Raw genomic sequence first — 12,340 nt, 5'->3', positions numbered from 1 at the left:
TGGCCTTGAGCCTGGCTGAGTCTGCTGCTGGGGTGCTCTTCCTTTAGGCAGTCCTGGAGCTGACTTGAGGGGAAGCCCCCAGGCTCTGGAGCAAGCATTCTTAGTTAAGGTTTACTTGCTGTAAATTTTTACCCTTGGCAATGCTAATAGCTCTAACTGTAAAAGGGAATAAGAATGGTACTGTCTTAGTCTGTTCAGGCTGCTATAACAAAATACTGTAGACTGGGTAATTTATAAACAAATGTATTACTCATGGTTCTAGAGGCTGGGAAGTCCAAGATAAAGGTGCCAGCAGATTCATGTCTGGTGAGGGCCTGTTTCTCATGGATGGTGCCTTCTATGTGTCCTCACGTGGCAAGAAGGGCAAACAGCTCCCTCAAACCTCTTTTATAAAGTCGCTAATCTAATACGTGAGGGCTCTGCCTTCATGATTCAATCACTTCCTAAAGACCCCCTCTCTTACGATGACTTTGGTGATTAAGTTTCCACATTTGAATTTTGGGGGGCTTATTCAGATTGCAGCAGGTACCCACCCTCTAAAGTTGAGAGGATAACACCACCCAACATCTTAAGCTGACCTACATGAAACTGCTGATATGCAACTGCTTTTCAACATTTGCAACTGGCAGTTTCATAGGGGTCCACTGAATTAACCCATGATAGTTACACTAGAACAGCAGCTCACAAACTTGTCTGCACCTTAGAATTACTTCTGGATCTTCTAAAAATTCCAAAGCCCAGGTAACACCGCATACCAATTTAATCACAATTTCTGCAGGTAAGACACCTAGCCAGGTAATCTAATGTGCAGGCAGGTTTGGGGACCACTGGTTAACACAATACCTGGGATCTAGTAAAGCGCTCAGCACACCACCTCTGCTTTTTATTCGTCTAACATTTATTGAGCACCTACTGCATGCCAGGCTCTGACTGGGTTCGTCTCTTGTCACCCGGGGCCTTCCTCCCCAGCGATGCTCACATCTCCCCTCCTCCTCCTCCGCAGTGTCCAGGCCGCGCAGCTCCCCTGACGACCTGAAGGCCCTGACTCGCAATGTGAACCGGCTGAATGAGAGTTTCCGGGACTTGCAGCTGCGGCTGCTGCAGGCTCCGCTGCAAGCGGACCTGACCGAGCAGGTGTGGAAGGTGCAGGACGCGCTGCAGAACCAGTCAGACTCGCTGCTGGCGCTGGCGGGCGCAGTGCAGCGGCTGGAGGGCGCGCTGTGGGGGCTGCAGGCGCAGGCGGTGCAGACCGAGCAGGCAGTGGCCCTGCTGCGGGACCGCACGGGCCAGCAGAGCGACACGGCGCAGCTGGAGCTGTACCAGCTGCAGGTGGAGAGCAACAGTAGCCAGCTGCTGCTGAGGCGCCACGCGGGCCTGCTGGACAGGCTGGCGCGCAGGGTGGGCATCCTGGGCGAGGAGCTGGCCGACGTGGGCGGCGTGCTGCGCGGCCTCAACCACAGCCTGTCCTACGATGTGGCCCTCCACCGCACGCGGCTGCAGGACCTGCGGGTGCTGGTGAGCAACGCCAGCGAGGACACGCGCCGCCTGCGCCTGGCGCAAGTGGGCATGGAGCTGCAGCTGAAGCAGGAGCTGGCCATGCTCAACGCGGTCACCGAGGACCTGCGCCTCAAGGACTGGGAGCATTCCATCGCGCTGCGGAACATCTCCCTCGCCAAAGGTACCGCCAGGCCCTTGCTGCCTCTACCCACGGCCCCTCCTGATGGGGTCTTCCTCCTGCACGCCCCTCCCCAAGAATCCAGGAGTACCCCACCCCCACCCCATCCCCAAGTGCACTTGCCGTTCCCAGTCCATGCTCTCTAAGTCTTGCCCTACAGGACTCTGGAATTTTCTGCCCAAATGGCATGTACCCACTTCCAGGGCTTGCACAGGTCTCTTCCCAGGTAAACTTCCCTCGGGTAGAGAGCAGATTCAGTGGCCACTCTTCTAGGTGTGAGAGTTTGCTCCAGCAGTGGCTAATGGAAGCCTGGTGGTCAGCTTGCATGGGTGTGCTGGAGCCTCCAAGAGCTTGAGGCTGGGGGCAGAACAACCGGCTCAGGCCGGGAGTAGAGAGGGGCTCCTCTAGTGTCATTCCCAGGGTGGAGATCTGGAGTTAGAGAATTCCCAACTTGAACCTGGCCTTCTAGGCTCTTACGAAGACTTATTCATTTAGGCAAAAGAATGTATTTCATTGAACGATCTGTTGGTTTCATTTGTAACTGTTTTTTGTTTGTTTTGTATTTTGTTTTTTTGTTTTTTGTTTTTTGTTTTTTTTTTTGAGACGGAGTCTTGCTCTGTAGCCCAGGCTGGAGTGTAGTGGCGTGATCTCGGCTCACTGCAAGCTCCATCTTCCGGGTTCACGCCATTCTCCTGCCTCAGCCTCCCAAGTAGCTGGGACTACAGGCGCCCTGTAACTGTTTTTGTTGTTGTTTTATTTTTTGTTTTCAAGTTGGGGTCTGGCTCTGTTGCCCAGGCTGGAGGGCAGTGGTGTGATCATGGCAGCCTTAAACTCCTGGGTTTAAGTGATCCTCCTGCCTTAGCCTTCCAAGTAGTTAGGGCTACAGGTGCACGCTGCCATGCCCCACTACATTTTTTTGTTTGGTGTTTTTTTGTTTTTTGTTTTTTTTTGAGATGGAGTCTCACTCTGTCTCTCAGGCTGGAGTTCAGTGACATGATCTTGGCTCGCTGCAACCTCCACCTCCCAGGTTCAAGCGATTCTCCTGCCTCAGACTTCTGAGTAGCTAGGATTACAGGTGTGTGCCACCACTCCTGGCTAATTTTTGTATTTTTAGTAGAAGACGGAGTTTCGCCATGTTGGCCAGGCTGGTCTCGAACTCCTGACCTCAGGTGATCCTCCTGCCTCGGCCTCCCAAAGTGCTGGGATTACAGGCATGAGCCACTATACCTGGCCAGTTTTTAAAAAATTATTACTTTTTAGAGATAAGGTCTTGCTATGTTGCCTAGGCTGGTCTTGAACTCCTGGCCTCAAGTGATCCTCCCACCTTGGTTTCCCAAAGTGCTGGGACTATGGAATGCCAGTCCATTTGTAATCTTAATTATAATGGCAAAAATGCAAAAATGTATGGGCCTCCATTGTACTCGTGCTGTGGGCCCACAAATGATAGAACCTAGAGACCCAACTCCCTTTCTTCACTCCTAACAAACTGGTCCCCTTCCCTCCCCCCATTCCTTCCTGCTGCACTCACCATCAGAAACACCCTTCATGAAATGCACTTCTCCCACATCATCCCCCTGCTCAAAGCCCACTGTGGCTCCCCAGGGCCCACTGGGTTCATTAGAAATTCCTTAGTCTGCCATCAGCACAAATAATACCATTGTGAGCATCTAGTATGTGTTACCTACTGTGCCAGGTGTATCTCATGTGGGCATCTTTTGAAAATAATGTCTGTCCAAGGGAGTGATGTTTTCCCTATTTTATTGACAAGCACACTGAGATTTGGGAAGCTTCCATAGCTTGCCCACAGCCACAGGGCCAGGAGGTGATGGACCAGCATTTACATGCTGGCCTTTCTGATCCCAGAGCTAGTGTGCTTCCCATTGTTTTCCTATCCTGTCCTGCCTGCCTTCTCTTCCACTGCCGCTCATGCTAGGGGGCACAGAGAGAACTGCTGCAGGGGCCAGTGAGCAATGTCAAGGAGTAGAGACTGCAATGTCAGGGGAGTGTTAAGGGTTTTGGCAGGTCTAGCCCATTTTTGCCAGGCTGGAAGGTGGGCCCAGGTTGACAAGGTCTGCCTGTGTTTCAAACGAAACCAGAAACATGTGATGTTCTTGAGATATTTAATTGTTTAACTCAAGGGCCATACATGGTCTTGCCGTGGGTGATGCATCCAGTCTAGTGGGGCACATCTCGTCACTGCCCTGGAAGCACAGCCCACCTTCCCCACTGACAGCTGTGCTCCAGAGGCTCCTGCACCTGCAGAGCCCTCCTCCTCCTCCTCCTCCTCCTTCACCTCTTCCGCTTCCTTCTCCTCTTTCCTCTTTCTCTTCCTCCTCCTCCTTCTCCTTATCTTCCTTCTCCATTCCCTCCTCCTCCTCTTCCCCCTCTTCCCCCTCTTCCTCTGCCCATCCCCTTCTTCCTTATCCTCCTTTTCTTCCTTCTCCTCCTCCTCTTCCTTCTCCTCCTCCTCTTCCTTCTCCTCCTCCTCTTCCTTCTCCTCCTCCTCTTCCTTCTCCTCCTCCTCTTCCTTCTCCTCCTCCTCCCTTCTCTCCTCCTTCTCCCTTCTCTCCTCCTCCTCCCTTCTGTCCTCCTCCTCCCTTCTGTCCTCCTCCTCTATTCTCTCCTCCTCCTCCCATTCCTCCTCCTTCTCCTGTTCCTCCTCCTCCTCCTCTTCCTTCCCCTCCTCCTCCTTCTCCTTTTCTCCTCCTCCTCCTCCTTCTCCTTCTCCTCCTCCTTCTCCTCCTCCTCCTCCTTCTCCTCCTCCTCCTCCTTCTCCTCCCCTTCCTCCTCCTCCTCCTCTTCCTCCTCCTCCTCTTCCTCCTCCTCCTCTTCCTCCTCCTCTTCCTTCCCCTCCTCCTCTTCTTCCCTCTCCTCTTCCCTTTCTTCCTTATCCTCTTCCTTCCCCTCCTCCTCCTCCTCTTTCTCCTCTTCCTCCTTCTCTTCTGCCCTTTCTTCCTTCTCCTCCTCTTCTTCCTTCTCCTCCTCTTCTTCCTTCTCCTCCTCTTCTTTCTTCTCCTCCTCCTCCTCCTCTGTCTTCTCCTCCTCCTCCATTCTCTCCTCCTCCTCCATTTTCTCCTCCTCCCTTCTCTCCTCCTCCTCCCTTCTCTCCTCCTCCTCCCTTTCCTCCTCCTTCTTCTCCTTCCCCTCCTCCTCCTTCCCCTCCTCCTTCCCCTCCTCCTCCTCTTCTCTTCCTCCTCCTTCCCCTCCTCCTCTTCTCTTCCTCCTCCTTCTCCTCCTTTTCCTCCTCTTTCTCCTCTTCCTCCTCTTTCTCCTCTTCCACCTCTTCCCTCCCCTCCTCCTCCTCGTCTTCCTCCTTCTCCTCCTCCTCTTCCTCCTCCTCCTCTCTTCCTCCTCCTCCTCCTCTTCCTCCTCCTCCTCTTCCTCCTCCTCCTCTTCCTCCTCCTCCTCTTCCTCCTCATCCTCCTTTTCCTCCTCCTCCTCTTCCTCCTCCTCCTCTTCCTCCTCCTCCTCTTCCTCCTCCTCCTCTTCCTCCTCCTCCTCTTCCTCCTCCTCCTCTTCCTCCTCATCCTCCTTTTCCTCCTCCTCCTCTTCCTCCTCCTCCTTCCCCTCCTCCTCTTCCTCCTCCTCCTCTTTCTTCCCCTCCTCCTCCTTCTCCTCTTCTTCTCTCTCCTCTTCTCTTTCTTTCTTATCCTTTTCCTTCCCCTCCTCCTCCTCCTCTTTCTCCTCTTCCTCCTCCTCCTCCTCCTCTTTCTCCTCTTCCTCCTCCTCCTCCACCCTTTCTTCCTTCTCCTCCACCCTTTCTTCCTTCTCCTCCACCCTTTCTTCCTTCTCCTCCTCTTCTTCCTTCTCCTTCTCCTCTTCCTTTCCCTGCTCCTCTTTATCCTCCTCATCTTCCTCTTCTTCCTCCTCCTCCTCTTCCTCCTCCTGCTCCCCCTCCTCTTCCTCCTCCTGCTCCCCCTCCTCTTCCTCCTCCTTCTCCTCCTCTTCTTCCTTCTCCTCTTTGTCTTCCTTCTTTTCTCCTCCTTTTCCTCTTCCTCCTCTGCCTTTTCCTCCTTTTCCTCTTTTTCCTCCTCCTCACCCACCCAAATCCTACTGAACCCCCCCAACCTTTCTAGCTCCCTGAAGTCTCCCTCTTTTGAGTTTCTGCATTTATCAGAGTGCAAGTATAATGATGGGGCCTCTGCATCCTTTCCAGTTTGCACAGCCCTTTTGTTCCCTGTTTTGTTTAAAATGGGGCCTGAGGAGAGTCTGTGAGGTCGTTTAAGGCAGATGTTGTAGAGGGAAGGGTAGGATTTTGGCAGGAAAACAACTGAGGCTCAGGGAGGAAGTCCCTGCCTTGCTCAAGGCCTCACGGCTGGTAATGATCCAGCTTTAATAAGGTGTAATTTACATGCCATGGAATCCCCCCTTTTTAGGTGTACAGTTCAATGATCAGGACCTTTAACCCCAATGCCTGGTTCTCATTCTGTTACCCCATAGTCCACCTGGATCTGTGTGTCTCTGTGTCCCCCAGCATTAAGAGTGCAATGCACATAACTGAGACTCAATATTTGTAAAAGCAACTGTTAAATATTGACACTGGACGATCAGAGGCTTCCCCTACCCAGTTTGGTTTCCTGGTCCTGGGTCACTTTGGGCCTTCACATCCCAGAAATCAAAGGAGGGAAGGAGGTAGAATTTCTTCTTCCAAACCCGTGCCCCTGGGATCTTAGCTTTTCCTGTCTTCTCTTTTCCTTGACCTCCCTTGCCCCTAGCAGGAATTAGTGTTCAGGAACTAACTAGTATTAAATAACAATTACAGTGAATTATGACCTATAATGAGGCAGGCATTTTGTAGACATGAATTCTTAAATAGACATTCAAGACCACGAATCCTCACATCCTACAAAAAGGTCTTGTTGCCCACTTTATAGATGGGAAGCCTGAATAGCCTTCCCACTGTTTCTTAGACAACTGGCAAGCAGTAAGGCCAAGATCTAAATTGGCTCTGCCTGGCCCAGAAACCCTGGTTGTTGGGATGGAAGCATTTTGCTTCCGAGCTGTAAGCAGTGAAGAGAGGAGAGTGTGTTCCCTGTATTTGAGGCACTTTCCAGGCCCTTCCTCTTCCAAGCTAGAGACGTCACCATGCCTCCTGCTAAGGTACCCTCTCAGGCCTCCCCAGACACTTCACATCCGGGTTCTTTCATTTCTAAATCCAATCTCCTTGGCTCAAACTGAAACTGCCCTGGATCACTCATTTGCCGTGGTTCTTCTGGTGGGATCCTCCAGGTAGTCTTTCTTTGGTCCTCAAACTAAGTTTTACACTCAGTTCTGTTGAAATGAAAGTTCCATCTTAGTCCTGCTTTCTTGTCTTTAAGCTTTGGATTCTTGGTGGGTGTATCCATCTGTTCAGGCTGCCATAACAAAATACCATAGACTGGGCCATTTATAAGCAACAGAGGTTTATCGCTCACAGTTCTAGGACTGGGAAGTCCAAAATCCAGGGGCCAGCAGAGTTGGGGCCTGTTCGGGGCCAGCTTTCTGGTTGATAGTTTGTGACTTCTTGCTGTGTCCTCACTTGGTGGAAGAGATGGGGCAGCTCCCTGGAGTCCTCTTTATAAGGATGCTGATCCCATTCACAAGGGCCTCACCCTCCTGACTCATCACTTTTCAAAGGCCCTGCCTCCTGATACCATCGCCTTGGTGATTAGGTTGCGTCATGTGAAATCGGGGGGGATGCAAACATGCAGATCACTGCACTGGGGCTCCTGGCTCTTCACAGTTTGACAGCGCTTGGGCCTCCAGCTCTCATTATCACCACTGCATCTAGGGTCTTTCCTGCCTCCCTGTCTCTGTTGCCAGGTGCCTGGTGGTTATTATTAAAAAGATTCCTGCTGGTATATCTGAATGTATTTACCATGCAGCCTTAACAGGACCAAACTCTACCCTGGCTTTTGAACAAGGGCTAGGTCACTAGAAAAGCTTCCAGGCATTCCCATACTGCTGTCTGCAGTGGCCTTTCTGCCCTAGCTTTGTCTAGTTCCTCTATTAAGGTTTTTAAACACACACACATCCATATCTACATACATACACAAACATACATACACACATATATATACACGCATACCTGCACATATACAGACATAAACACATATACCCATATGTACACATGTTTGCACATACACATATACATATGCACATACAAACGTGCACATACATACACATGCACACATATATACATACATATGAACACATATACACACACACATATACGCACATACATATACACATACACTCACCATACTCTCACGCTTTGCTCTTTCCTGGCTGAGAAGTCACAAATACTCAATTATGTGTATTTTTTCAAATATGAGCTTATTTACATTATTCCTGAGCTTGACCCGAATGGTTTTTATTCTCTTACTTTGTTATACAGTTTTTGATGAGCTTTGTCTCCAGTTTCTGTCTTATCAATATCTGCAGTGGGGGTCTATTTTCTGTTTTGGATTTTTAGCATTAATCAGGTCTGTTGAAATCTGCCTGTGGGTTTGAAAGAAGCAGAGAACTTAGATCATCACAGAGGAGAAGCAGCCCAGGAGGGGAAAGGTAACCAGAGAGGGGAGGCAGCCCAGGAGGGGAAAGGTAACCAGAGAGGAGAGGCAGCCCAGAAGGGGAAACATGAGCAAAGTCACATTCAGATGGCTGTTTGGCAAGGATGCAGGTTTTCTGGAATCACAGCATTTGGATGGAGTGGCAATAGATCTGAAATCATCCAGTCCACTCTTTTTGTTTTGTAGTTGAGGATCCTGAGGCCAGAGAGGGGAGATGATTGGCCGAAGTCACAAAACCATCCAGTGACCCAGCTGGGACAAAAAAATACATCTCTGGATTCATGAAAACAATTTCGCAAAGCAGATTTATCTGTGGGCTGATTTCGTGAGAAAAAACACAATCTATTAGAGAGTCCAGTTCAGCAAATATTTATAAAGGGATGGCGTCACAGAGTGGGGCTTTGGATTCCAGGCTAACGCTGGGACCCTGGCTTCTGGGTGGTAGGGACCTGCTGAAAGTGGGGAAGATCTGTGAATGGAGTGACAGGTAAAGTGGCCTTTCTGCTCTACTGAGGGCTGGGGAGCATGGCCTGGGCTGAGGTCCCTGGGACATTGTTTGGTGAGCCAAGCTCTCATCTCTCCTTCCACACGGACTCTGCTGGGAAGGGGGTGGAGTTGCCCCCAGCCCCGCCCACCACCCTCTCTCGGGGCTCGGAGGACCGTAGCAAGGGCAGTCCCAGCATCTTTCTGGGCCTGAGTCTCCTTGGCTCTGAAATGGGGCTGACAGTGCCTGCCTTGTCCACTTCTCAGGGTCACAGAGAGATGCCTTAAATGATGAAAAATAGAGACCTCACAATTGTAAAGGTGATAGGGGCTGAGAATCCAGGCCCTGGTGACTTGAGGGTACTGGAAGTGGAGCCGTTTGCTGAGCCACTCCACCCTGTCAGCCGCCCTGTGGTTAGCATGGTTCTGGGGGTGGTTTTGACTGTACTGCTGGCTCCAGGCCAGGCTCATCAGCTGTCCTCATAATTTGCTCTTGGCACATCAGTTCCTGGATTCCAGCCCATGCAGGTCCCTTACCCCATCATGCGTTCTGGGATCAGGAAAGGGAGAAGGCATGGGTTTCCCCTCGTTGACTGGTCCCCAGGAAAACCCTGGTGCTTCTCCTGAATGCCTGGTCCCAGACCCTTTGTCCCATTGGGAAGATGCTTCTGGTGGGAGCAACTGCACTGGGGGGAGCATGAGGGGAGTGGGCTAGATGAGTGGACAGAGCCTGAGCAGGGACCCCAGGACCCTGGTCCTCCTTGTCCCAGCCACCTCCATGCCCTGGCCTGCCTTCGTGACAGAAGAGATGAGAAATGGGATGGTGTAGAAAGTTGAGAAGTGAAAAAGCTCACCTGGGTACCTCTTGGAACAACAGATGTCATGGCCCTTCTGCTACTGCACATTAGTCATTCTTCAGATCCTGATTGTGTGCTGAGCATGTGCAAAGCACAGGCCACAGACAGTGCCCTACAGAAGGTTCTGTCCTCCTTGGGAACCACAGTTCGAGGTGGGGGATAGTGCCCAGGGAGTGGGCAGAGGCCACCTGACCAGGCTCTGGGTGCTCCCACAGGGGCATTGTACACGAGGATCTCCCCATCTCCTTCCAGCTCTGAGATTTGGGGGCTCTGCCTGTGGTACACTAAGAGACCAGAAGCGTGGGTGTATTCGTCTGTTCTTACACTGCTAATAAAGACATACCTGAGATTGGGTAATTTATAAAGAAAAAGAGGTTTAATGGACTCACAGTCCACATGGCTAAGAAGACCTCACAATCATGGCAGGAGGCAAAGGAGGAGCAAAGGCACATCTTACATGGCAGCAGGCAAGAGAGTGTGTGCAGAACTCCCCTTTATAAAACCATCAGACCTCATGAGACTTATTCACTATCACGAGAACAGCAAGGGAAAGACCCACCCCCATGATTCAGTTACCTCCAACTGAGTCCCTCCCACAACACATGGGAATTATGGGAGCTACAGTTCAAGATGAGATTTGGGTGGGGACACAGCCAAACCAAATCAGTGGGCATGAAGGCAGTCTCAGGACTAAGAGGGACTGGACTCTTAGGATTTGGCTAATGTTCAGGAACACTGTGAGGAGAGCATTTGTGCAGAGGTGGAGGAAAGTTGGTGACCGTGAGCACTGAGCTGTAAGTTTGCAGCAGAAGGGGTCAGATCATGAGTAATCTGCAGGGGCCTTGACAGGGGAAGCTGCAACTGTGGTGCAGTGAGGGGCCTTCCTGTGCTCTGAGTCCCTTTGGTTGCTTTGTTATTTCAGAGAGATGGATCAGACAGAAAGGCACACATAGGCTGGAGAGAGACGGAGACAGGGAAGTTCTTATAAAGGCCAGAGCCAGGCCATAAGGACCTGACGAGGGTGGAGGCAGTGAGGAAGGAGGTGGAGACATGAGAAGGACTTTCCTTTATGAGAAGCCTCGAATCACAGATGCATGTGGCTGGAAAGGGATGCAAAAGAGGGACAGGAAAGAAGAATCAGAGCAGGCTCAAGATTTCCAGCTTGGGTTTCTGAAGAAAGGATAGTGTCAGTAAACACACTAAAAAGTCAAATCCTGAGATTGCTTCATCTACAGGCAGCATCAGTGATTTAAAGATACACTTGGTCCTCGGAGCCCCTGGCAGCTTGGCCCCTCGAAGCTCTGGCCAAATCATCAGCCCTTCTGAGTCAGCCAGGCCTGTACCACCTGAGGATGTGATGAAGGTTTGGGAATTGGTGACCACCTTTACTGCCCACCCCACCTTCTTCCCAGTTAATCTCTAGTAAAGACCTTCATAACCACACAGTTATGTTTAAAAAAAAAATCCATCTGTAGCATGTTCTTGAGACCTGCCTCTCCTTGGATGACCCAGCCAAACTCCACAGGGTGATTTCAGGTGCACCAGGAATACCCGGAAGTTGTCATCCTACAATGGTTCTGAGGAGGTGTTATGCAAAGTAAGGAGGCATTATGCAAAGTGAGGTGATCGGGATGGCCCCCCTCACTCAAGGCTTTGAAGCCCTTCTCTAGTCATCATGCCACTGAATCCACTCAGTCCTCGCTACAACTGCACATTTAATAGAATCAGGACTTAAACCCAAGACTCAATATCCATACTTAATGCCACCTTCCAGATGATGTCTACCACCCAGAGGCCCTACATCAGAGTCTTTGGGCAGCATCCTCCCTTGGCGAAAGTGACTCCTGGGAAGACCCCCCTGCAGGTTGCACCTGCATCTGAAGGACAGGTGAAATTGGAGGGTGCAGTCCCTTGCATCTGTGACCAGCTCGGTTCCTGGAGCACCCGGGATGGTGGAGGCAGAGAAGAGAGAAAGGGGTGGGCATCCAGCCCAGCAGCAGAGATCCAGGCACCCTCTCCCAGTTCCCTTTGCTGCAGCCTTGGCCTTGGCCTTAAGGGGAGATCGCTGGGAAGGGGTAGTGGAACACATTTGCTTCCTGACTCCGCCCTTCATTTCTGCGCCATCTTTGGTCTGTTCCCAACAGGTTCTCTGACTCAATCCTGTGGTCTGAAAACTGGGATCACAAAATCTAGTCCTTCTTAAATCATCTGTATTACTTGTGAATTGAAGAATTATTGACTACTTTTTTCCCCTGCGTGTGTGCTATGGAATTATTAAATATCTGTCAAGTTTGGTTAGGTCTGAGGACAGTGCCAGTGTGAGGGAGATATCAGTACATCTCGATCGTGGCTGGCTGATTGTTTTGTATGTATTATTAACACCTTCTGATCTCATATACTCATTCATTCATCAAATATTTATTGTGCAAGACGTTACTGCTGGGCTGTGAGTCTGTGTGTTTCGATTTCCTGGGGCTGCCATAACAAAGCATCATAAACTTGGTGGTTTAACAGAAGCTTATTTTCTCACAGTTCTAGAGACTCAAAGTCTGAAATCAAGGTATCCACAGGGTCACGTTCCCTCTGAAAGCTCAGTGGGAGGACCCTTCCTTGGCCCTTCCTAGCTGCTGGTGCTTGCTGGCAATTCTTGGTGTTTCTTGGCTTGGGAATGTGTCACTCCAATCTCTGTCTCTGTTGCCACATATGCTCTCATATCTCTGTGTCTCTGTTTTCCCTTCTTATAAGGACACCAGCCATTGCACTGAGGCCTGCCC

At 50.8% G+C, this 12,340-nt stretch overlaps 1 protein-coding gene across 1 annotated transcript in view; it reads left to right on the top strand.

Moving 5' to 3' along the window:
• The window catches only part of SCARA5 (scavenger receptor class A member 5), a 124,038-nt gene that overhangs the window by 69,647 nt on the left and 42,051 nt on the right, over window positions 1–12,340 (top strand). Inside the window, exon 4 of the mRNA XM_002818942.6 lies at window positions 1,004–1,678. Within this exon, the coding sequence (XP_002818988.2) occupies window positions 1,004–1,678 (675 nt within the window). The remainder of the gene's footprint in view (window positions 1–1,003; window positions 1,679–12,340) is intronic.

Source organism: Pongo abelii, chromosome 7 (assembly GCF_028885655.2).
Source record: "Pongo abelii isolate AG06213 chromosome 7, NHGRI_mPonAbe1-v2.0_pri, whole genome shotgun sequence".
In the NCBI taxonomy this organism is placed as follows: Eukaryota; Metazoa; Chordata; class Mammalia; order Primates; family Hominidae; genus Pongo; species Pongo abelii.
The sequence above is the reverse complement of the archived record's forward strand: the minus strand, read 5'-3'. Positions and strand labels throughout refer to the sequence as shown.